Source organism: Schistocerca cancellata, chromosome 9 (genome assembly GCF_023864275.1).
Source record: "Schistocerca cancellata isolate TAMUIC-IGC-003103 chromosome 9, iqSchCanc2.1, whole genome shotgun sequence".
Classification (NCBI taxonomy): Eukaryota; Metazoa; Arthropoda; class Insecta; order Orthoptera; family Acrididae; genus Schistocerca; species Schistocerca cancellata.
Genome location: NC_064634.1, coordinates 302,746,431 through 302,771,967, shown reverse-complemented (window position 1 = coordinate 302,771,967; position 25,537 = coordinate 302,746,431). Strand labels below are relative to the sequence as shown.

Below are 25,537 nucleotides of genomic sequence, written 5' to 3'. Positions count from 1 at the left end.
TTTATTTTTCAGTATTAAGATGAAAATATACCGTCAAATTGTTTGTTGATGTAACAAGTCACTTCTGTTTATATTATTAGAAATGCATTTATAATAAACCCAGTAAATCTAATCACATAAAGGAAAAACACTTCGTAAGCATATACTGTTCATAGTTTTCAAAAGGAAGCATTGTCATAACTTCAGAGTTCCCTTCTGAGATTTTATGCTTTAGATCCCAACACTTCAGTATATATTGTGAAAAAAGCCACTTGAAATCTGAATTTGAACATGGAGGACACATTGCCTTCAGCACAAAACTAGATTTTTCACAGTGTCCACATGTCTTGGTGAGATGAAAAATTTCTTTTTCCATCAGTTTACGAAGGTAGACTCCTGTCATTTTAGGTACACATACCGAACTTTTTGCTGTCTCAGCATTAATAGATTTCATTATCCTTGTATGATTCAAATAAGAACCTAGAGATGTGAAAACAGATTGCATAAATTTGTTGCAATAAAAAAATTTTAGCCTAATTTCAAGGTTCAACTTGTGCCTTTGTATTTCGTTCATCTCTCTCCAGCATATCCATCCCTTCATGTTTCTTGAAAGCTGGGTGATCTAATCTTAAAAAATTGGTTTTCCCCACAATAATAAAACTGTCTTTATACATGTTGAACAAAAAACAATGAGGTTTAGAGACATTCTTAATACAGTTCGTAGATTAAACCATGTATTTTTGTAGTATACAGCCACAAATATGAAGATCACCAAATATCACACAAATCTGCATCACAGCTGGTGTGTTTGCTCCTATCAGCCAGTCACAGCACATTACATGTGACATTATGCATATGTGTATCTGACAGTAAAACAGAACAATGACAACGTTTTTTTCTATATTTATTCAATACTTCTTTATTACTCTGTGAAGGAAGTTTGTGGTTGCAGTGGTCCTTTGTGTCAACTAGGGTCTAGCTTGAGTTCAAAGGCGATCATCAAATGCCATGTTGATTTGTGTGTTTGCAAACCTAAAATATTGTATTCGGTGTTTTTTTTCCCCACACCGTAACCATAATACAGACCTAATCTGAAGAGACCTCCTGAATGCAGAGTAGTGTTGTTTATACATACGTAGAATATTGCAGAATATGCAAACATTAGTCTCAAGAACCTTCCAGAAGTGATCAATTCATCTGTCAAAAATGTGACATTTTTTGTTAGATTGATTGTGCAAGAGTCATGAAACAATACATTGGTGACTATATGAAATTTGTTGGAAGTGTGTGGTATTTTTGTTTCATGAGGAAAGAATGAATCAGCTGACTGTGGAGATGGCATGGTGGTATGCGAGAGAAGCTACAGTGCTGAGGTTAGGGAAATGTAGTAAATGAATAATAACTGTGGTAGTTTTAATTGCAAAAAAAAGATTGACCTGTTAGTAGTGCTTGTTGATGTGCATCATCTGAGCTAGTAACATGTTCTATTACTTAAGTAATTAACCTCTGAGAGATTTTAATTGGACAATTGATTAAGATCAGGATATTTTATAGACTGAGGCAATTACATACCAGCAAGGTGGTATGCTTTGACAGACATACAAACATGTCACAGACAACTTTTAGAGTATAATATTTGTTTTCATTGTTTTAGTTAATTGTTTATTATTTTGCATAGTTTTGCCTTTAGTTTAAAAACCATTAGTTACATTCATTCTGATTCCAGCAGGTGAATTCCTACAAGAAAGAGATGTCCAACGTGTTTGTACAATAATTATTCAAGCCACTGGGAGCATAAACTGAATTTGATCACTGCATTTAAAATATGTATTTGTTTAATTTATGGGTAAACTTTTATGAAGAACCAAGTGTAATACATAATTTTATTCGTATGTTCAGTATGCATTTAATTGTGCATCCCAATACAAGATTTTATTACTGTATAAAGAATTGTAAATAAGGCTGTTAATTGCTCTAAGTCATTAGGTGAGGTAGATACATGGAATGCCAAACTTACAAAAGGTGGTCATCTTACCTTGATCGTACTTCTAGAGGGAGTTGTAGAGGCAGCACCTATGTCGGTTTGTGCGGTGGTCTAGCCACGCACATTTGGGCGCTTGAGCTAGTTAGATACACTTCACTCTGTAACTGAATTTAATAGCAAGTCTACATTCAGAATGTGTGAAAAAGGAGAATACACTTCATTATTGAATAAACAGTTTTTAGTAGGGGAACTTCACATAGACTCAACCAAAGATCATTTAAATCTGATTAATAAATCAGAAAGAATTTTATTATTTTTATTAATTAACAAAACTTATGTAATAACAATCTGCAGAAAAAAATCACATGAGTACTAGTCAAGATGTCAGATCAGTATCATTCCCTTACCGTTAAGAAGACTAATAAAACACACCTGTTACTGCTTTGCAAATTGTTTTGGGAAGCCTAATTTCCAGAAAAGTGTGTTAAACATCAGTAACATTTAAAAATTTTTAACTTACAGGTTGATATGTCCAAAGTAAAGCTGGAAGTAATAAAACCCTGGATAGCTCAGAAGATAACAAGTCTCCTAGGAATAGAAGATGATGTTGTTGTGGAATTTGTTTTCAACCAGTTGGAGCTAAAGGTAATGGTCCAGATGGTTTGTCCCAAATTATATAATAAGTCTGTTTAGTGTTGACTTTGTAGTTGCTATTGTAATATCTTGATGGGGATATCGTTTTGTGAAAGCTGTGGTTGGAGAGTTTGCACTTTAATAATTTTTAAGGTGTTTTTTAAAATGGAATTACTACTGTGGCATAACTGCAGCAGCGTTTAGTTTGGCTATATTGCATATATGATTTGTTTTGCTGAAAATCAGTAATTTGTAAGATGTTTTGTTGGAGATTCATGCAACATTTTTAAAATTTGTTTCGTGCAAACTGCTGTTAACCACCAACATTTAATTTGGAATTTTTGCTGAAAATGCTGGTGGTTGTATGAATTTCTAATAAGGCTTGGAATGTAAAAGCAAATGGGGGTAAATATTAGTGCTTAAAAATCAGCATAGAAGTACAGTAAAGTAAAAAAACTGATTGTTGCCGGTTTCTTCCGCCCAATTAGACAGTTACGTTGTAAACTTGTCCCATCACCTCACCTCTGTTGGAGTGCGAATTCGCTCGGTTCGCTTGTGATCGGGCTGTCGGCTTCTCCTCTCCTTCTCAATTAGCTGACTGCTCCTGCTCTGCTGACATCCGGGCAGGGGTTGTCAGGGTTCAGTACAAAATGAAAAGGTTGGTACACTACATTGAAACCTCTCTTAAAACTGTAATAATTAAGATCCCATCTTGTGAATGTGAGCAAAAAGTGTGTATCATGTACATGGTAATTTCCATGAAAATTAACAGAAGAAAACGCAATTTTTACATTAGTTACGTTTTAGTGAAAAAATTGTCCACCTCACTATGTGCATACTATGAAAATTTTCGACTCACTGGTGTATCAAGTTGGGCAGACAGAAGGATTTTTGAGTTCTCCATCCTTAATATTCCTTGCGCATTAGATGTTAATATTTGATCCCGTACTATCACATTCATTTTCAGGCTGCAGTCTTTATAGTGCTTATCGTGTAACTTGATTTTTCCCCCTTTTCGTGTGTGTGTGTGTGTGTGTGTGTGTGTGTGTGTGTGTGTGTGTGTGTGTGTGTTTGCTTGCTTTTAGTTAAAAATTATGCTGTAATTGTTACTAGGAAAGATTTCATATAACTTTAAAGTATTTTTCATCAAATACCTGTGTTACTGTGATAGAAGCAAGTATGTTCTGATGTGCTGTTTTGTAGCATTAATGTAACATTACACTTACACGAACTGTGCAGTTTGTAGGCCACCCAATACAGCTATCTGATAATTCTCTATAAACTATCTAGTGTTAAAAACTATACTTGCTGCTATGTGGCTATTTCAAAATACAGAAACTACCTCATTCAGGCTTTTCATTTTTAAATTTCAGTGAAGTAAAGTAACAACACATATGACATTTCTGCCTTGTCAAAACTTAAAGATTTTTGATAATCATTATGAAATTTTTGTGGTCCTGAATAGTATCAAACAAATCTTTTAGATGATTTAAAATTTTTCTTTTATCGTGAGCTGTGTGGAAAATATTTTGATTGATTGTTTTGTTCACATTAATGTTGTGGTTTTAATTACATTCATTGTGCTGTACCTTGACTAAAAGTACCATTAATTATTAGCCTTTGTGCAGTTCTCAAACAAAGCAGTAAAAGAGGCGAAGGTAATGTTTCGGCTGTAATGCTATATCCAGTATGTTGTAAATTGCTCTTCTTCCATTTGTAATAATGGTTTGCTGTGTCAAGTGTGTATAATATCCTTGGCATATTAGGATTCTTCGAAATGCTATCCTCAGTTGTGTTCCAGACTTTCATGATGAGGGAATACATCTTGGATGAATAGTTGATAACAAAATTTATTTTTTGTGCACATTTGTTCTAACCGATTCATACTTAATCCTTTAATCTGGATAGAACAGTCTAGTTTTGTATATTGTCATGTATCATAACCATGGTAGTCTGTGATCCAAACTTACTGTACAGAAGATTTAAATCTTTTGTGATTTTATGATAAAATCGGCTGCTGTTTTTGATGCTGTTAGTGTAAGTAAGTGCTGTAGTAGTACAACAAGCTCTTTGAAAAAACTTCTCTTATTTGAGAGCAATGGGGATCATTTTTCTGCCTGTACAAGTGGAGGTTATAATAAATCAAAAATCACTTTAAGTGAATACCAAGATGTTTGCTTCAAAAAGTTAGTGGCAGATTTTCTGTTACATCCTTGTCCAGTATGATGAATTACTTTCCTTCATTGATTTAATTTCATGTAGTAAGCATAAATGTTTCCATCAGCCAAGCAAAATTGGGTATTGTTTTGGATATAAGTTATTTTTTATACATTTGAAATTAAGATTGGTTATAAATCAGTAGTTTCCAGTATGAGTCTGAAGGAAAAAAATGTGATTTCTTTTAGATGTTTAGTTTACAATCCTGTCTTGAGGAAATTTTGTGGGTAGGTTCCTGAATCGCAATACATCTCTCCAAAACACAGCAGCAGTTATTTCCATCTGTTGTTTGTATTTTGTCAGGCATTGTGTCTGGTTTTACACAGTTGTATTAAAAATGGTTAATGTTGCTTGGATTTGTGTTCAGTGCATCACAAATGGCTTAAGAACTTGAAAACACAGTTAAAAACGCGCAGATCAGTTTTTTATTGTAATTTGGTTAGTTAAAAACATGCAGATCAATTTTGTGTTGTAACTTGGCTCACATGACTCAAGGAATGCTAGCCTGTTTTTCTAATTTTTCATGATAAGTTTATAAAAATAAATTTATAGCAGTATTGTGATGGCAGTACATCAGTGGCACAAATGTTAGTAAATATAGGTCATGTCACTGCCATGTGCCAAATCTAAAGCCTCATTTGATATCTGCAACAGTATGTGTAATTTTTCTTGTCATCCTCTTCGTTCAAAAGAAATTGAGTTATGTGTTTAGGGTATGGTTTGTCATGTTTATGGCAGTGATCTCATACTGTCGTTCAATTCAGTCTTCTAGCAGAAGAGGAACCATACGAAGTCTGGAGCCCTTGCTAAGACGAGATGTGGCAGGTGGTATAAAGAATTCTCTCAGCAGTAGAAGCCGGTATTTTCAAAGCAAAGTGCCATTTGTTGAACCAAGTACTGAAACTCAAATAAGAGATTTACAGTGTCGTGTAAATTGCTGTGCTGGTTTTGAAAACAGTGATGTCTTCTAACAAATCTGATAAGAAATATAATACATTTGCACTGTTTTCCATGCTAACTTACGTATTTTCTGTTGTATATGTGGTAAAGGAAAAGATGAACTCTTATCCAATAGAAAAATCATATCTGGCATATTTTGCAATTACAAACTGGCAGCTTTATTATCCATGTGCATTCTGTAAGATTTTTTATAATTCAGCCATGATTGAAATAGTCTAAGCTAAATGGTTTGGTAGCAGTAATTTGGTTCAACATCTGGCACGTTTTACTTTTTTGCTCAGATATTTTTAAGTTATTTCAAGTTGCTACTTTGAAAAGTACTCATAAGTTACTTCAGTATTGAAAATTACATGTACACACAAGCTGATGGCATATTGAAAAGAATTTAATAAAAAAATGTCGTGAGGGGGGTAGTGTTTTGATGATGACAACATGTTAATTTGTCTCTGTTAAGAGAAACTATCAGTTACTTAAGAACTGAGTGTATGTATTATTACTGCAGGCTTTTTGCAGTTATCAAACATTTCCTGCTTTTGTGTACAACACTCGTTGTAAAGTACTGCCAAAACAAGTCACAATAAGGGAGGGGTTATCATAATTTCACTAAATCACTGCATTATCTAGCACAGTTTTCTCTTCTGTTTGTTAACATTTCCAAAGGCAATAACAATCATAAAAAATAGTAGTAAAAAAGATTAAAAAATGAAATCATAACACAAGGTATCGGAAATGCCAAAGCATTGTGAAGTGTTAGAATTAAATTGGCAGCAGTAATAAATTATTAGCCATGTTTTGTTAAATTTGTTTTGTCATTGTTAAATAGCTTCTCACAAACCAGTAGTGCTTCTGTACATATACAGTGAAGCTTCACTTTTAAAGGGCTTCAGAAAAATGGTGTAAAATGACATTTTAATCTGTAAAAGTTATGTCTAAGATATCCCTTTGCAGTTTTGCACTTCATGTATGATATATGTGCATAATAGACATCAAAGTACTTTGTCAGGGACTTGTTTTTTATATAATGAAGGTTTATTATCTAATAAAAACTACTGATGTAACTGGAACTGGTAACTGTCTGGGAAGTAAAAAAATCTTAATCATTGTTTTTGGAAAGCCTTGCAGCTGTCATTCATTATTTAAACAATGAAACACTGCACCAATTACATATTTTTTCATGCTTAGAATGATGCGTTTCGAGAATTTTTTGTCATTGTCAAGTGCAAATATTTACAAACATATTTTGTGTAGTATTTGCATATGTGTTGTTCCTCATCTCTTGGACTGTTGTCTTTTTGAGGTTGCCTGGTACTGCGCCTCGTTGGTTATGTTGAAAACCACACGCAAACAAACTATCACTCACATTGTTTGTTTGTGTAACATCAAAAAAATCTGTACGTAGATATTGCACTTGACAACGAGAATTAGTTCTCGAAACACATTTTGCCCAACATGAAAAAATATGTAAGTTACACTGTATTTAAACCAAAAACATTTGAGCAATTCAGAGTGAGTGTAGGCGCAAAAAGTGACCAAACAACGAACCATGGCAAATATGCTTTGACGGGGGTGTCGCGACGTTCACAACAATGACAAAATGGCGCATGCGCAGTAGAGACAGTTTAGTAATGGTTGCAGTTGGTCATGATATCTTTATTCGAACGAACCTAGTTACTCTCAGCCACCATACAGAGCAGAGCCTGGCAGCGGCAGGAGATACGGCATGAATTGTTCCAACTTTTACCACTTTGCTGGATCAGATCTGCTGAGTAGAGCACCCTGGTGTCAAGAAACTTAACCATATAACATTTGTAAACACTACTTGAATGCAGCACCATGCCGGCATATGTTTTACTTCAATTATTCTTCACTAACATTTTTTCATGATGCATAAATGGCGGGAAAATTATATGTTGACACGAAGTGGGGTGTGAATTAACATTGTGTATATAGGTAATTTGTTGGGAGCAATAAAAAATAATGTAAACCCCAGGAAAATGTTATTTCCGGGAACGTTAAAAAGGGGTTTTACTGTATTCCTATGTTGCCAAGGTGTGGTTCTCTGGCTTTGTGTTTATTTTTCCTGTGGATACAGTGACAAAAACATTTTCATAGGCATTGCGTGGCACAGTGATGTTCCAAATTTTTTTCTCAAGAACTAATTTTTGTATTCAACACATTAATGTAGAGAAGGAATTGCGATAATGATTGATCCATATGTTAGCAGGTTACATAACTCCAATGTTGTTGTCTTTGATAAATATAATGAACAGAAGGAAAGAGTGACATTGAGATTGCTTGCCTGACAACTTATGTATAAAATGTCACAGATAAAAAATTACTATTGGCATATCAATTAAATCAACTTGTAACTCGTAAAATCACAAAACCACTATTGTAGGCTCTATATCTGAAGACAGAATTTATTTCCTGTATATATCACTAAAATATTAATTCACTATCAGTGGCTGTGTCATCAGCCCAATGAACTTGGTTGAGCTAGTTATTTAGAGATTGTCAGTAGTGTTCAAATTAAAAAGAAAAAATGGTTTAATGCTTTAATTACCCTTGTGTAACATTTTTACGATATTTTAGATGGTCAAATGCATATAAATGGCATCACTAGGAAGTATGTGGCAAACAGACAGTTGAACTGTGCTAGAATGAAGTGTGGAATATATGTAGCAGTGTTCTGTTACACTTAACGATGCTTAATAAAACATTAAAGCTAAACACACCTTTTCTTCCCACCTGTCTGTTTCTGTAATAGCATCCAGATCCCAAGAAAATCCAGATCAACCTAACGGGCTTCCTTAATGGAAAGAATGCAAGAATATTCATGTCGGAGTTGTGGGAGCTATTGCTGTCAGCACAAGATTCAGTTAGTGGGATCCCTGTGCAGTTTCTTGAGCAGAAGAAGGAAGAGATAAAAAAGAGAATGGTATGTCTAATAGCATGTATAAAAAAACTCATTATTCTCATTAAAGTGTGTCTTCAGCTGCCAGAGGCTGCAGGTGTGTGTGTGTGTGTGTGTGTGTGTGTGTGTGTGTGTGTGTGTGTGTGTTTTCGACAAAGACCTTGTTGGCCGAAAGCTTATATTGTGACAGTTTTTGTTGTGCCTGTCTGCGACTCACGCTCTCCACTAAATGGTGGGTAGCATCTTTCCTTTTCAAATATTGTTACCTTCCATCTTGGATTTTTCATTGTTTGAAAAACTCATTATTTATATTATTTTTATTAGCATTTGATCTCTCCTGAGTTTCTTGGTGAATTAGGTTGTACACGAGTATAATATTGTTTCATGAAGAAAAGGGCCAAACAGTGAAAGCAGTTCACCATGTTTGTGGGATGAGGTGCCCTCAACATTTGATTGGTGAATTACCAATTGATGTTGACATAGATGTGTTTGGAGACGTAACAAAAAAGAAAGGGTTTAAAATGGAAGCAGATGTAATTTAAAAATAGTCACAACATGTGGGCTGGTACATAGAAGAAATGCTGCATTGACTATCACAGCAGAAATTGGAGATGTTAGTCTCATCTCCAGTCAAAACATTTTATATATATTACCAGGGGAACATTTACTAGAGATTGGTGCTATCAGATTTCAACCCTGGTTCATTCTGTTTGAAGTTATTTATCGTAAACATTTGATTTTGGTGTGATTGTAGTTTGCAAGAAACAGGCCCTGGTACCAGAAATTGCTCATAAGCGTTAAAAAAGAGAAGCATTGTCACTCATAGCCAGTGGTGTAGGTTTGCGAAAGGGAAACAGCACTATTTAAATTTAGCGAGGTCTGTAGCAGGAAGAACAATATGTAAAAATACAAATTCACACATTTTGTAGAAAACACCTGTATTCCCAGTAGTATTTTGCAGAAGTTCACTGTGTTGCACTATGTGTTATTGGCCTAGACAAAGTTAGTAACATAACATTGAAGTGCAGTAATGTTTGAGGTAAAGTAATACCAACATCCATTTTAATGGCTCGAATGTTGGTCTGTTTCTGTGTGGTTGAATGATGGCAATAATTTTGTCCTACAAGCTCCATATTTTTAAGTAAATAACATACTCCTTCAAAAAAATATTATAGTGTGGTGTTTAAATTAATATATTTCAGCCCTGAAGGAATCATATTAACAGTGAAAACTGTTCTGATTAAAAGAAGTAAAAGTTTCAGATAAGAGTCATCCCTTAAAAAAAAAAAAAAAAAACTTCATTAAGTGGCCCTGAGTGATAGGATATGCTGGAGATGTCCTAAAAGCCAACTAGAGCAATCATGTATGCATTGGATTGTATGTAGGTACCTTTTTTTTTACATGTGTGTACCATGGGTTGTAAGTTTGTTTTTAAGACTCTCAAATTGGAAACAACACAAAGAATTAATATAATCACAGTATTCGATACTATATAATGCCGGATTAAAAAGGAGCAATTTAGACGACCTAGCATGCTCCCAAGGAATTATAGGTGCTAGTTGACAAAAACAAATCAAAATTTTTCAGTGTGGGCAGAAAATTTACACAGAAGTATTTGTTGAAACAATTGCCTGCAGAAATGGTGCACTGAATGTGATGTGCTTCATATGGCAACTACTGCACGATAAGCTTTTTGTGTTGTTTTTAAAGTGTGTTCACTATTTTCCATAGGCAGAATAGTACTAACATCTAACCGTATAGAAACACTTCAGTTATCAAAAGAACAATGAATTAGCTTTCAACGTAAGTCCTCCAAATCTACTCTCACAGACACACTTAAACAATGTTGTCTTTTGGGTGTGTATTTTGTTAGTCATTGAACAGGACTTTGTCAGAAAATTATGCTGTCTGTTACTATTTATATCTGTATGTCTACTGCTTAGTGTCTCTTATGTTTGCTGAGTAATGAGCTATCATCATACACAATGTGTTCCACACTGGATATTCTATTGATGTGTAATATGCAATGTAATGTATGGGGGAGGGGTTGTTGAATAAATAATGCATGCTTTTTTTTAAGTAGGTTGGTTTTATTCAGGGTTATAATACGCCATATTATTCTCCACTATTTTAGTTACAAAACCCTATTTTTCAACCTTATTTCCATTCAATGTGACAACCTAACACGACCTTACTGGGAGGTCCTGTATGTCCACATGGTACCGCTCTACGACCTTGTTGGGATGATGAGACAGCTCGCTGAAAATCTCATCTTGCTTTTGTTCACTTCCAGGTATCCGTAGATGTTCTGCAAGTGCCTATGAATTTCTGCGGTGCTCTGGTTTTCTGCCTAAAGAAACTCGATAACAGCGCTCTACTCACATCCATTACAGATGCTGTTTTGAAGGCTACGTATAGCTTTGCCACATGTCAGAACTTCATGAAACTATAGGGGCTGAAATGGGAACACTCCACCATGCTCCATAACAAATTACACATTTTTCAACCAAAATTGGCTGAGGAAAAAAGATATAATTTGCATCACTTGTTGAACACCCCTTGTAAATGGGCAGTATTTGTGTAATGTACGATTGGGACAAACAGTGGTACTATCTTTTGAGCTGTTCCATATAGGGTATTTCCTTGACATATCTGTTGACTAAGCAGTTTTTAGAGATAGTGGCATTCATTTTTCATTTCAGGAAATTGTTCTCATTTTGTCTGTTTTCACAGGAGGAACAAGACAGACTTCAGGAGGCAATGAAGACTAAACTTGAAAAGGGTAAGGAGCGAGACAGCAGTAAAGATCGCAAACGGAGCAGAGACCGTGAAAGGGAGAGAGACAGGTTTGTATAAGGGCAAAAAACTGTCTTGTTTGGTATTGTAGAAGTTTTAATCTTTTTAGAGCTGTAGTGTGTACTAGCTCTGCTGCACCTTAAGACTCCATTCACTCTGCACGCCAGGTTGGCCTGGGATGAGATGTTCTCCTCCCTAGGGCATGGGTGTGTGTGTTGTTATTAGCATAAGTTAGTTAAAGTAGTATGTAAACGATGGCCTAAGCAGTTTGGTCCCTTACGAAGTCACACAAATTTGAACATTTGATGATGTTCTGCATCGGTCCATGCGTAGCCAGTGCAGGCTGCCATCCACAGTATTCAGGGGAAGGTTCCTTTCTCCTATTTTTGTGTTGGTGGTATATAAGATTATGCCACAGTTTCCTTAAGTGCTTTTATTTCCATTGTGAAAAAAGAAAAGCTTCTTTTCGTTTCGTGTGATTCTTTTAGTTCTGTGATACATCCCAATTGATTGTCAAGAAAGTATGCAGTTAAAAAAATCTTATTTTTCTCCACGTGGTAATGTAGCATCTAAGCTTAATAATAAACTATTTACCTTTTCGTAGTTTGTAACAGTCATTGAGAAATGATGTCATATGTCAAGCACATGTACTAGCTTTACAAGTTATGTAATCAAAGAGTTTGATAGTGGGTAATCTACTGTTAAATATGTTTTTGACCATACATTATTGCTAGTGGAATATAGTTAAAAGCAATAACTAAGTTTTTGAATTGGTAGTGACACTGAGGTGAGTCTCATTCACGAGTAAGTGTGAGTTATTGAGTAGTATTAATGCTGTGTTCGCAAGCCTACCTAGTTCATGTGGGTAGAAAAACCAAATTACTAGCAGTGCAGGTGTAGTGTTGGCCCCACATGTTATTTTAATGATTTTTGCCCAGAAAACCCATATGAATACTAATTTTTCCCTCAACAATGACTGGTTACACTGGCTGTGGTTTTACAACAGGCCACCGTTGACATTCTGAAAAGCAAGCAATTATTTGCTGTCCACATTCTACCATTAGCAGCATGTATGTTCAGTATTTGGAACTAGACGATAAGCATAAATTAGTCTTAAGATGAGAAATTGCTGTGGATGGATTATTTATAAAAACTTGTCATTCTTCATAATGACTTTCTATTTGGAGAAGAAATATGGCAGAGGCCAAAGAATAGAAACATCTATAAATATACTTCTATGTCTAAGTTGGTTGATGCACAAGGTTTTCATTTCTGAAATTTCTACTATTGTGTTTCTGTGAGAGGTAGTAGCACAATTTGTAAATAATTGCATCAACTCTGTCTCCACTTTCAAAGAACTGTACATAGCTCTTAGGAATAATATTTCTTTTAGGAAATCCATATGATGAAACCAAGGAGAAGTGGAACTGTGTGAGTTGCTTGATTTCACCATGCCAAATTTCTAAATTCTCATCTCTGTCCTTAAGGAGATTCAGTTTTGGCTTTTGCTATTTTAATAGAAAGAACAAAGGAAGATTAGGATTTAAAGTCTGCTTGATATCGATGTCATCAGAGGCTGTTAACAAAAGACTAAGGGCGGGGTCAGCAGACCTCCAAACACTGCAGGGCTGGTAAACTAATGCAGGCATGCATGTTGTTGTTGTTGTTGTTGTTGTTGTTGTTGTTCCCAGCCTCCGCCCCGACCCCTCCCTTGGCAGACCTAGTTGCACTGCAAAGGGAATCAACACTCATTAATGGCTGACACACAAAGTTGTAGTTCATACATGTGCAGCCATCAGTTGTTTACTGTCAACCAGTCTGTGCTATCATGTAGAACAAAGATTTCAATGCTTTTACTGGTACTGTTTCGATGGTGCAGTGACTTGTAGAGTTTGAAAGCATAGAAGAAATGGGATGTTACGGACTGATCCCATAAATAGCACCAGATATTTATGAGAATTCTTTACTTCACATAAAAAAGTAAAAACTTTCCCAAAAAATTTTATTCGTATCCTAGAATGAATCCTAACAATAGAAACTCCAGGCAGGAATATAAACAATGTAGGAAAATACTAAAATGTAGACATTCAAAGCCGGAAATATCATGTCCATTATAATTATCTGGGCTGTTATGCCGTGGTCGGTTGATGAATTCTGTGTCAATTCCCAACGTTTCGTCTCCGACTGCGGGAGACATCTTCAAGGGGGTCGCTCGATTGAAGGTCCAACACACCCACTGGCTCACTGCTGACTGACAGTACAGTCAGTAGCGAGCCAGTGGGTGTGTTGGACCTTCAATCGAGCGACGGACCCCCTTGAAGATTTCTCCCGCAGTCGGAGACGAAACGTTGGGAATTGACACAGAATTCATCAACCGACCACGGCATAACAGCCCGGATAATTATAATGGACATAATGTAGGAAAAGATAGGTTGCTACTTGCCATAAAGATAACACGTTAAATTATAGACAGGCACAGTTAAGACACTTACAATAAGCTTTAGCCACGGCCTTTCTTGGAAAAAGAGTAACGCACACCATTCGTTCACACAAGCATGCACACCTCACACACATATGACCACCAACTCTGGCATCTTGGGCCACAATGGGTAGCAGCAATCTGGAGGGGGTGGGGAGGGGATAGCTGTGTAGATGTGGGGGAAGAGAGGAACACTGTCTGGCAGAGTGTGCAATGACTAGAATGCCAACAGGCACAGTGTCAGGAGATTGTAGGGCAGGGAGGTGGGGAAAACAGCGAAATAGGAGAGGAGTGGGGAGGGCCGGGGAGGTACAATGGCAGAGGATGGCAAACAGTGTGTGTCCCATCTCCTACAGTCTTTGTTTGCCACCCTCTGCCAACACATCTGCCCATCTTTTCCCTCCTCCTCTCCTCCTTTGTTCTGTTTTCCCCACCAGTCTGCTGCACAACTTACTGTCACTGTGCCTGTTGGCATTCTTGTCCATGCACACTTCGGCAGGCAGTGTTCTTCTCTTCCCCCACTTGTACACTGCTATCCCTTCCTCTTCCCCACCCCCTCCAGATTCCTGCCACTATCCACATGATGTTTCATTCTGGCCTGAGCTGCCAGAGTTGGCGACCATGTGTGCGATCCACATGATGTTTCATTCCGGCCTGAGCTGCCAGAGTTGGCGACCATGTGTGCGTGAGGAGTGCTCACTTTGTGAATGAATGGCATATGTTTATATTTTTCTAATGAATTTTGTGTCCAAGCGCTTATTGGTAAATGTCCTTTAGTTGTGCTTGTGTGCAACTTAGCATGGTATCTTTGTGGTAAGTACTGATCTATCTTTCCCTACATTGTCACAACGAATTCTGATATATTTTAGTATGTGCTGCAGAACATTCTAGACCTGAGACACATCAGGAAGTAATTAGCGACTGACAAGGAACTGCGTGTAGCTCTCCAAATTAAGATGTCTTTTAAAGAACTTGAAATGAAATCAAGGCCAAGGGTATGACATTTCACTGGACTTTTCCCTGGATCACCTAACGTGATTTTGCCAAGTTTTTCACTTTTATCTGCCGCTAGGGTGTTTCCCTTTCATTTCCACCTCTTTAATTTGAAGTATAATGAAAGAGTGGAAAAAATATGAGTCTTCAGTTCTGTATTGTTGTAGATGAAGGAAAATATGTGGACTAGTTAATTTAGATGGACTAAGTAACTTTGCATGGATCATTACAATATCTGTAAGTTTTCCTCACTGATTGTGAAATGTGAAGGAACTTCTTAGAACAAAAGAAAAGAAGAAAAAGAAAACATAACCATTGACATTTCTATTAAAAGCAGATGGTAGATTTCTGATACATAATACTGCAGAAGCTGAAGTATGACTCAGCGACTTGCACCTGCCCCAATCTCACGCTGAAAGTATGGAACATTCTGAATGTCACCAGGTCAGTATGGCTGTTGCTGTGCCGATGTGGCCTGCCACTGGTGTAAAGACCACAATGCAAAACAGGAAGTATGGTATCACAGCCTGGCCTGGCACTTCTTGGCACAGTGCGCAGTGTGAACACACTTTAAAACTTTACTGTAAAGCAACAGAAAATTCAACAAACCTAACTTCTTATCTGTATGTATTCTTGCTTGTTGAGCTGTATTGTAGAAATACGCAAAATAAGGGAAAGGCAATCACTCACCAATAGCAGAGTGGTGTGTCGAACATAGTAACACAACAGAAAACGGCATTCACACTAGCTGTTTTTCTAGTAATAGTACACACAGCCTCTCTCACAACCACACAAAAACCCAAATGCATGCACTTGTGGCTATGACAATTTCAGGTTTGCTATGGCAATGGGGAGTGAACATTTGGATGTCTGTGTGGTTGTGTGTGTGGCTTGACTGAGCATACTATTTCTAGAAAAACAGCTAGCATGAATGCTATTTTGTGTCATGTTACCATGCTGCACACATCAATCCACTTTAGGCGAGTGTTTGTCTTTCCCCTGTGTTACGTACTGCTCAGTCCAGGAATTTCCATTATTATTTATTGTAGAAATGAAAGGGATGGCAACTTGGAATTCTTTATCAGTCTGCATAATTGCTGTTTCATTGCTGATAAATTACTTTTGAGTTGTGGTTTGTATTTGTGGCCTTGATACAGTACTTGGATTCGGATGTGGTATTCTGATCCTGCAATATTACATAAGAGCTTCTGTTAAATAGTTTCCTGTTAATTTAATCGTTCATGTTCTGATTTATGTGACACAAAATAATTTTTTATTTCACTCTGTAGAGTATTTTGATAATACTGTTACTGGAATCTGTCTAGTAATAACTATCATTGTTGGACATAGATATTTACTTTTAATTGATAGGTCCTGTTTTCTTTTGTTTCCTTTTGATATTATGTAAATTATTCCAAAATATGATTACCACATTTCTGTTTTCTAGGAAACGGAGCAGATCAAGAGAGAGGCACAGAGACCGTGACAGAGAAAAGGAGAAGAAAGAGCGTGACAAGAACAGGGAAAGGGAAGAGAAGGAGAGGGAGAAAGAGAAGGAAAGAGAAAAAGAACGTGAAAAGGAACGAGAACGTGAAAGGGAAAGAGAGAAGGAGAAAGAGAAAGAGAAGGAGAGGGAGCGAGAGAGAGAACGTGAAAAGGAGAGGGAAAGAGAGAAAGAAAGAGAACGAGAAAAAGAAAAGGAACGTGAGAAGGAGCGAGAAAGGGAAAAAAGGCGGAATGAAAACAACCACCATTCATCTTCTGGGTATGTTGTAAATCTTTCTTCAAGATTATGATAATTTTAGTGCTTAACTCTTCACACAGTACTGCAAAACAGCTCAAATGGTACCAGAAATAATATTGTCCCACGATATGTATGTGAATGTATTGTTCAGAAAAAGGATGACAAGCATTTGACGGTATGTGCATATGAAACTTCCTGGCAGCTTCAAACTCACTCTCTCTGTAGTAATTGCCGTGTTGGCATCACAGTCGTAGAAACTTGCATATACCTTCTGTTTTGATAACGTAAAGAACCAAATCTCTTACAGCTATTTATACATTAGCCACAAGTATATTAATAACTGTTCATACTAGCATATTGTACTTTCCATGATTAATGAGGCAGTGAAAATAATCAATAAGGCAATGAAAAGAAATAGCTTTGATGTGATAAACTTATGAATTGATTAGTGAGGTGCAGTAAATCGTGGAGGCTATGGAATGTATAAATTGTTAGTTGAATGGATAAATATTAGTAATTGTGCACTGAATTGGTATTTACAAAGTGAGATAATAAATTTAAATGCTAATATGTGTCATAAAAGCTGCTGGTATTCATTATAAAAATAGTCCTTAAAGTTGGATTCCATTGGGAACCGTGTGCTCAGTGAGTGCAATATTGGTTTTCTAAACAAGAAAACTGGCAGCAGTGTTAATTTGCACCGGATTTTGTGTCCACATATTTATAATTTTCTCGCGATTTACGCATTACAAAAAAATGTTTGTAGAGAAGATATGATGCTGGTATAATGTTGGCCATCCAGTAGTGTTTATAAATATTAAGTGGTTAAGTTCCTTGACATCAGAGCACTCTATTCAGTGGATTTCAACGGGTAAACGAGTGCAAGTTGTAACAATTCGTGCTGTATCTCTCACTGCTTGCTTCGGTGTACGTGGCATGGTGGCTAATGGGAGTAACTAGGTTCGATCAGATAAAGATATCATGATCTCTGCTTTGCAAATGCAGTTTTGTGATTGTTGTGATCATTGTGAGACCTTTGTTGAACCATATTTAGCATGTTTCGGCGTATGGCCACATGGAGCGTCAGTTGACACAGTCATTAACTGTGTTGCTCAAATGATTTTAGTGTAAACACAGCGCCGGTTACGTATTGTATTCATGCTGAGCAAAATGTATTTCGAGAATTTATTCTTGTTGGCAAGTGCAGTATTTACGTATGTATTTTTTGTAATGTGAAGAAAAAAACAATGTGTGTGATTTTGTGTGTGTGTGTGTGTGTGTGTGTGTGTGTGTGTGTGTGTGTGTTGGGGGTTTGTCCACATAACTGATGAGACACAGTACCTGATAACCTCAAAAAGATGAGTACAGTGCAAGAGATGCAGAATAACATATATTCAAACACCATACAAAATACTTATTTACATATTTGTATTTGACAGCGATAAAAAAATTCTCGAAACGTGTTGTGCTAAGCATGAAAAAATACGTAACTAGTGCAGTATTTCATTATTTAAATAATGGATGACAGCTACAGGCTTTTCAAAAACATTGATTATGACATTTGAAATTAAGTCAGATGTTTCCACTTCCCAGACAGTTACAGACTCCAGTTACATCAGTGGTTTTTATTAGATAATAAACCTTTATTACATAATAAAAAAAGTCCCTGACAAGTCTTTTGATGCCTGTTATGTACATACATCATACATACAGTGCAAGGGTGTATCCTATATGTAACTTTCACAGCTTAAAGCATTTTTCCCCACATTTTACACCATTTTCTTTTTGGAGTCCCTTGAGAAGTTTAAAAGGGGGTTTCACTGTATTTAAAATCATTTATTACAGCAAATCAGTTACAGACAGTGAAGCCATCTTCAGTTCTAAAAAGGTATAAGTCATAAAACCAGACATGAAGGCTATACACGCAAGCCACATCTACACTCATGCTCATAAATTAAGTATAATTGCAGAATGTGGTGCCACACAACATGGCACTACACAAAACTGGTGCTAATAGCATAGAGACATAGGGAACACACACAACAGATCTGTAAGTCCGCGGTATTGGTTTTAAGTTGAGAAAACCATCCTGAAACACGTGCTACAAAATGCCAGTGTGGGATATGATCACCATGTACACATGCACAGGCTGCACAACGGGTTGGCATATTCTGAATCAGGTGGTTGAGCAGCTGCTGGGGTATAGCCTCCCATTCTTGCACCAGTGCGTGTCGGAGCTCCTGATGTGTCGTAGGGGTTTGAAGACTTGCAGCGATACAGCAACTGAGAGCATCCCAGGCGTGCTCGATGTGGTTCATGTCTGGAGAACAGGCAAGCCACTCCATTCACCTGATATCTTCTTTCAAGGTACTCCTTCACAATGGCAACTCAGTGGGGCCTTGCATGATCATCCATCAGGAGGAATGTGGGACCCACTGCACCCCTGAAAAGGCAGACATACTGGTGCAAAATGGCATCCCGATACACCTGACCTGTCATAGTTCCTCTGTCAAAGAGATGCAGGGGTGTACATGTACCAATCATAATCCCACCCCTCACCATCAAACCACGACCTCCGTACCGCTCCCTTTCAAGGACATTAAGGGGTTGGTATCTGGTTCCTGGTTCACGCCAGATGAAAACCCGGCAAGAATCATTGTTCGGACTATACCTGGACTTGTCCGTTAACATAACCTGGAACCACTGTTTCAATGACCATGTACTCTGTTCTTGGCAGCAGGCTTTACAGGCTCTCCTGTGACCAGGGGTCAATGGAATGCACCATGCAGGTCTCCAGGTGAATAAACCATGTCTGTTCAGTCGTCTGTAGACTGTGTGTCTGGAGACAACTGTTCCAGTGGCTGTGGTAAGGTCCCGAGCAAGGCTACCTGCAGTACTCTGTGGCCGTCTGCGGGCACTGATGGTGAGATATCGGTCTTCTTGTGGTGTTGTACACGTGGATGTCCCGTACTGTAGCACCTGGACACGTTTAGTGTCTGCTGGAATTGTTGCCATAATCTTGAGATCACACTTTGTGTGCCCATGCCATGGCCTGCTGTGTTTGACCAGCCTCCAGTCACCCTAGTATTCTACCCCTCGTCAATATGTGTTCTTTGAGCCATTTTCAACACAGTCACCATTAGCATGTCTTAAAACATCAGCACACTTACTTGCTGCACCGTACTCTTGACATGCACCAACACACCTCTGCGTATGTGGACTGCTGCCAGCGCCACCGTGCGACGACTCCAGATCAAATGCACCGCATGGTCTACCCCGAGGTGATTTAAACCCGAAAACCGCCCACCAGAGCATTGTTTCACCATGTATCATCACTATCCTTAATTTATTAGCATGACTGTAGTATATTACAATTACAATGTATAGTATGTACTGAATATTAAAGTTTTTTATATCATTGTAATAAAAGCACATATTACAACTTCAACATGGTGTTAACAAATAGCAGCCACTCATCCTAATGTGCTTCTTCTTCTTATCTAATCTTTGCAGCTTCTGTTGTCATAGATGGTTGACCCACGATAGACTTTTCAGGTGAACCTTTGTTCCTTGATCAATTATCGTGAGTTTTGACTCGCTAAGGTTGAGATCCACTCCTTATGATAGATTAACATTTTTTACTTTTGTTAGTAGCTCAGCAAGTTCGTCTTCATTGCTCGATAAAGCTCAGTGTCCTCAGCAAGTCGGAGTTTATTAGTAGTTCTACCACCATTTGAGATACCTGTTGTCCAGCCATAAAGAGCGTTCATAACAACATTTTCTGAACAGGTGTTGTATAGTTGGGGGTATATAACACAGCACACAGCTCTGTCCAACACCTTTTGATACACTGAATAAATCAGATGTGCCAGCACTTGTCTTCACAGCAGTGAGGTGATTATTGTATAGGCTGCTAGTAAGTGCTGTCAAGTGTTGTGAGACTCCAAACTCTGCAAGTACCAGCTACGACTTTTCCCAGACAACACAGTCAAACACTTTCCTTTAGTTAGGGAAGCAGATGAAAATAGGAACAGAGAACTCTCGTGATTTCTCAGCTATTTGTCATGCATGGAAGATCTGTTAATGACTTCCTTTTCCTTCAACAAAAGCTGTTTTTTTTCTTCTTTTTTTCTGTGTATATGCAAGGCTGAATGTATGGCTTCAGATGCTGGTTTAAGGTGTAGAGCAAAATTTTGGTTGTACGGGATGTAAGAGCAATAGTTCAGAAGTTGGAGTTGTTCCTGATGGACTTTTTATTGTGTGGCGATAAAGAGAGACATATGCCAGTTTTCTGACCAATAACCAGTTTCCCATATTCCTGTAAGCAATGAATGCAGCACATCATCTCCCTCCTGTCCCATGTCTTTGATTATCTCAGCAGATACACTGTCTAGACCATGGGATTTATAGTTCTTCAGACTTTGAATTTGCTTTCACTGTTTCACTGAATAATATTGTAGATTTTGAAGCTAGTTGTTAAATTGCTTTCACATCACTGTTTCCATCTCGGAATGATGTCTTCCTTGTCTCTGATAGACTTGCTTTCTTATAATCTAACTCTCACGCCCTAGAATTAAATTCACTGGTGATGCTGTAGAGTTACTTGAAGAGATCATGTGCTTGATTGTGATACAATGTTGTTCTATTGTATCACAGTTGCTGTGAATGAAGTGTGAACCATCCTTCCAATAATTCAGTTTTATTTCTCTGCGTAGGTTCTTACATCTGTCTTGATCCTGCATGGTGCGGATACCAGTTTTCTTCAGACTGCTTCTCTGTCAAGTCAATTGTAGTGTGAGCTGTAATATCCTGGGATCTTTTGCACTATGTGGCCATTCTTCTTGTTGGATTTGAGCTTAACCCACATTTTCATGGCAGCAGAATGTGATCACTACTGCAGTCAGCAAGAGGGAAGATCTTAAAAACCCAAGACTGAAATGAAGTTTCGCACTAGGATGAAGTCAGCTGGGTTTCTTATTACTAGCATCATGTGACATCTCTACAAATTTATTCCCCATATCTACATATTTGTATCTGTCTGCCCCTAGAGGGCTCAGAATTGTATGTGTAATATGGCAAGAGTGCAACATAACTACATTGGTGTGTGAGAAACAGTGTGCTGTAATCAAGTTTGGAATTTGAAAAGTTTGTCTTTCAGCATTACAATGCCAGACCATACACGAGTGCACCAACATATGCAACATTGCAGTGTTTTGAGTTCACTGTTGTTGATCATTCTCCATACAATCCCGATTTGGACCCATCTGATTTTCATGTTTCCAAAACTTATAAGAACTTCTTTGAGGACTTCACTTTGCTAGTGATGAAATGGTGCAAGCAGAGGTGAGATTGTTGCTCTGTCATCAAAGTCAAACATTCAACAGCAACAGTATCAACAACTGTATTTTTATACTAAGATGGTATCTGTAAATCCCTGCAGTCGCACTAGCCTGTGTGTCCTCGGTGGCTCAGATGGATAGAGCATCTGCCATGTATGCTGGAGATCCCGGGTTCGACTCCCGGTCGGGGAACACATTTTCAATTGTCCCCGTTGACGTATGTCAATGCCTGTAAGCAGCTAATGGTGTTCATTTCATTGTAACAGCATTTTTTGTTGTAGTATACAACAAAACGAGCAGAAAGAATCAGTTTTGATGCCTTGCTTGGGAGAGATGTGTTGGTCACCGAGGTTACTATGTTGAGAAATAAATAATGTAGGCATGATTAATAAAGATATAGAATGTTAACAGGGTTTATTTTATTTAAGGTACTTTAAGAGTTTTCTCATAAATTCTGAGGCATTATATTTTTATATTTCTGTGTACCCTCATACCTGCTTTATTTATTTCTCTTGCCTAGACTTAGGACCAACCACAGATTGTAAGTGCATGTGTAGGGTAGTATCTCCAGTTTTAGTATCATTGCCTGTTGTTAGTTAGGGACCTTCCTAAGGACTTCTTACTGTTGTTCATAGAACTCTTCTATCTCCTCATCCAATGCTGCAGCAGTAGGGGCAATGGCCTGAATGATGTGGACTTTACATGAAGAAGCATTCAACCTGATAGAGGTGATCCTGTCATTAATGGTTTCATAATTGAAAACTAGGGAAGAGAAATCTTTTTCATTTTGCAGTGAATGTGAATATAGATGAGATTTCTGCTAAAAATGCAAAAACCTAAAATTTCCTATTACTTGCTATTTCATAGCAAATTGTATCCAGATTAACTTTTTTGTTGGAGATAGTTTGAAATAGTTTTATTTACCACTTATAAATATTGAAAATGTAACCAGTTTTCGGTTATTGGTATTGCACATCATCTGACAAAACCCAGTTGGAGAGGTAATGTGCATAAGGACATGTTTGAAATATAAAAAGTTCACGAATGCGTCAATGTATCAGTGTGCTTGAAGCTTTGCTACCATGCCTATTGTGGGTATTTGAATGGTCTGCTTAAGATACACATCACATAATGCAACATATTACTCAGATGTGGGAACTAGCATTTGCAACAAAGAAATGCATACAATTGTTAATTTGCTCAAATTCAAAAGTTGGTATAATTTGGAAGTTTTTAACTTAGGCAGTTAAGTCAAGGCTGTTTTGAACTGTGGTTGTGTCGACTACTGCTATAGCTCAGGCCACAACTGCCTTGTTAACAGTACTCCCCAACCTCAAGGAACAGTTGTTCGTTAGCTGTTCTTGAATGCTGTGTGTTGTGCATTGCTCATTCTTTTCTTTTTTTGAAAGAAGTGAAATAGCTAATTGTGATCCATCAAGGATTTCGACTACAACCCTCGCATTACCAGACAGCATTGACACTTGTGACAGTGTATCAGTTCTGCTTTCACAGAACATGAGTGTTGGCTGCTGCCCTGCAAGATGAGGGTGAACTTGTTTCCCCACACCGCTCCTCTTCTATCTGATGGTCAAAATTCTACTGTGTTTATGCTCATGGCTATCTAGCAGTTTATATTGTCCGCCCTTTGCACTGTAGCAATTGGAAAAAAAGTGACACACATTTCAACCATGGCGAAATTCTTCCCCTGACTTTCCTATAGAGTTGCTTGCAGATCTAATTCTACAGTAAGTGCCTTGTTGATTTGACCTGTAGTGCTGTCAAGTATGGGTCGCATGGCTGTGGATGTCTACAAAAGGTCAAAATTAATGTTCTGTACATTTTATAATCACTGAATTGAGCAGGATTTTGGAAAAAAAAACCTGTTGGAAATTTTTACAAAAGCAAACATTCCAGTCAGGTAGTTCCTCAATTGATACTTAGTCAAGTCAGTTTCAAATCCTGAAGACTTTGTCTTCACTTGTCTAGCATGAGAACATTTTAAATGTGTGCTTCTATTTGTTTACCAGAATAGGGGAATTACATTTAGATTTTGCCAAAAGTAGATGATATATTTTCTGGTCCTTACCAATTACACTTTTATTCATATTTCTGGAAACAACTTTTGCAACACGATTTCTGATTTGGTCGCTACTCCCTATTGGTAAGTAAATTGTTATAATCTATTTCTGACATTTTATCTGATTAGTCCACTTTTTAGCTTTGTGTTTATTCTCATTCTGCCACTTAGTCCATAATTGCTTAAGAGATATGGCAACCACATAGCCTCTTTTTTTAAAAACTAACATGTTGTTATTCACAGTAAATCTACTAATTCATGCTTTATTCTGTTGTGCTTACACATGTTCCTGATGCTAATTTGGTTGATCTTCCATTTTTTACTGCACTTATAACAATGTTACATCCTATTTGATCTTACTTAACTAGTCATTCAACTTCACTAACCTATCTTCAGACCCTAATTTCTACAGTTTACTGTATTTTCCACAGGCCATTCTCCACAACTGTAGCATATTTTATGAAAATCATTTTGATAAACACCTTGACACCTGCTAAGACACATTCACACCTACAAGTTAATTTTTCTTATTGTGCTACCAGTTTGTCTATAAGATAATAAGACCAAAAAGTCTTAAATTTTTAATATTATATTTTGTGGCCTGATGATCATCTTTAAGAGAGAAACTGGTCGCACAGTGGATTCACAACTATCAATGCATTTTCTTGCAGTTTTGTGCCCCAGAATAAAACAAAATGGAAACTCTCCATAAAGAAGGCACTTTACGCTGCAGACAGGCACAGTTAAGACACTTGGAGCTTTTGGCCACAGCTTCATCAGCTAAAGAGAAACACACACCATTTGTACACACAAGGAAGCACACCTCATGCACACATGACCACCACCTCTAGTATCTCAGTACGAGAGGGAGGTGGTGGTCATGTGTGCATCTCGATCAGAGATGCTGTAGTTGGTGGTTATGCGTGCTTGCTTGCATGTATGAATGGTGTGTGTTTCTATTTTGCTGATGAAGGCTGTGGCTAAAAGCTTTGTGTAAGTGTCTTTTAATTGTGTCTGTCTGCAGCTTAATGTGTGTCCTTTACAGTTAGTAGCGATCTATCTTTTCCTACATTGTTCACATTCCTACCTGTAGTTTCCATTGTTCGACATAATGGAATCTATTGGGTTCCTAAGGTCCATGTCATTGCCACTTTAGGCTAACTTTATGTAGGAAGTTGTTGGCACAGAAGTTCCTGTGTGTGCATCGTGGTCTGAATTAATTGCCTTAGTTCCTTCTGTCCATCATTTTCAATATTGTCACTCAGATATGAACATGCAGGAATAGAGTGTCCAGCAACTCTTTCTTTATTGCTAAGCAACTAATTGGATTCATGGCATTTCCTGTTGCAGGTTGCCTATCTAATAGTTTCCACGTCCAGAAAAACTTTGATTTTTCAGTATTTCATATAATTATTGAGTGAA

At 37.4% G+C, this 25,537-nt stretch overlaps 1 protein-coding gene and 1 non-coding gene across 10 annotated transcripts in view; both read left to right on the top strand.

Annotated features, from left to right (window-relative positions):
• LOC126101058 (serine/arginine repetitive matrix protein 1-like) overlaps positions 1-25,537 on the top strand; it is a 158,618-nt gene that overhangs the window by 18,298 nt on the left and 114,783 nt on the right. For 7 of the 9 annotated variants that reach the window (XM_049911729.1, XM_049911728.1, XM_049911727.1 and 4 more), the window contains exons 3-6: positions 2,486-2,608; positions 8,541-8,711; positions 11,421-11,533; positions 16,403-16,720. In XM_049911729.1, the coding sequence (XP_049767686.1) occupies positions 2,486-2,608; positions 8,541-8,711; positions 11,421-11,533; positions 16,403-16,720 (725 nt within the window). Of the gene's footprint in view, positions 1-2,485; positions 2,609-3,114; positions 3,255-5,614; positions 5,639-8,540; positions 8,712-11,420; positions 11,534-16,402; positions 16,721-25,537 lie in introns of those variants that run through there. The other 2 variants (XM_049911732.1, XM_049911731.1) reach the window with 2 other exon arrangements.
• On the top strand, positions 22,157-22,230 carry Trnat-ugu (transfer RNA threonine (anticodon UGU)). Its single transcript has one exon. It is a non-coding gene; the product is annotated as a tRNA-Thr (tRNA).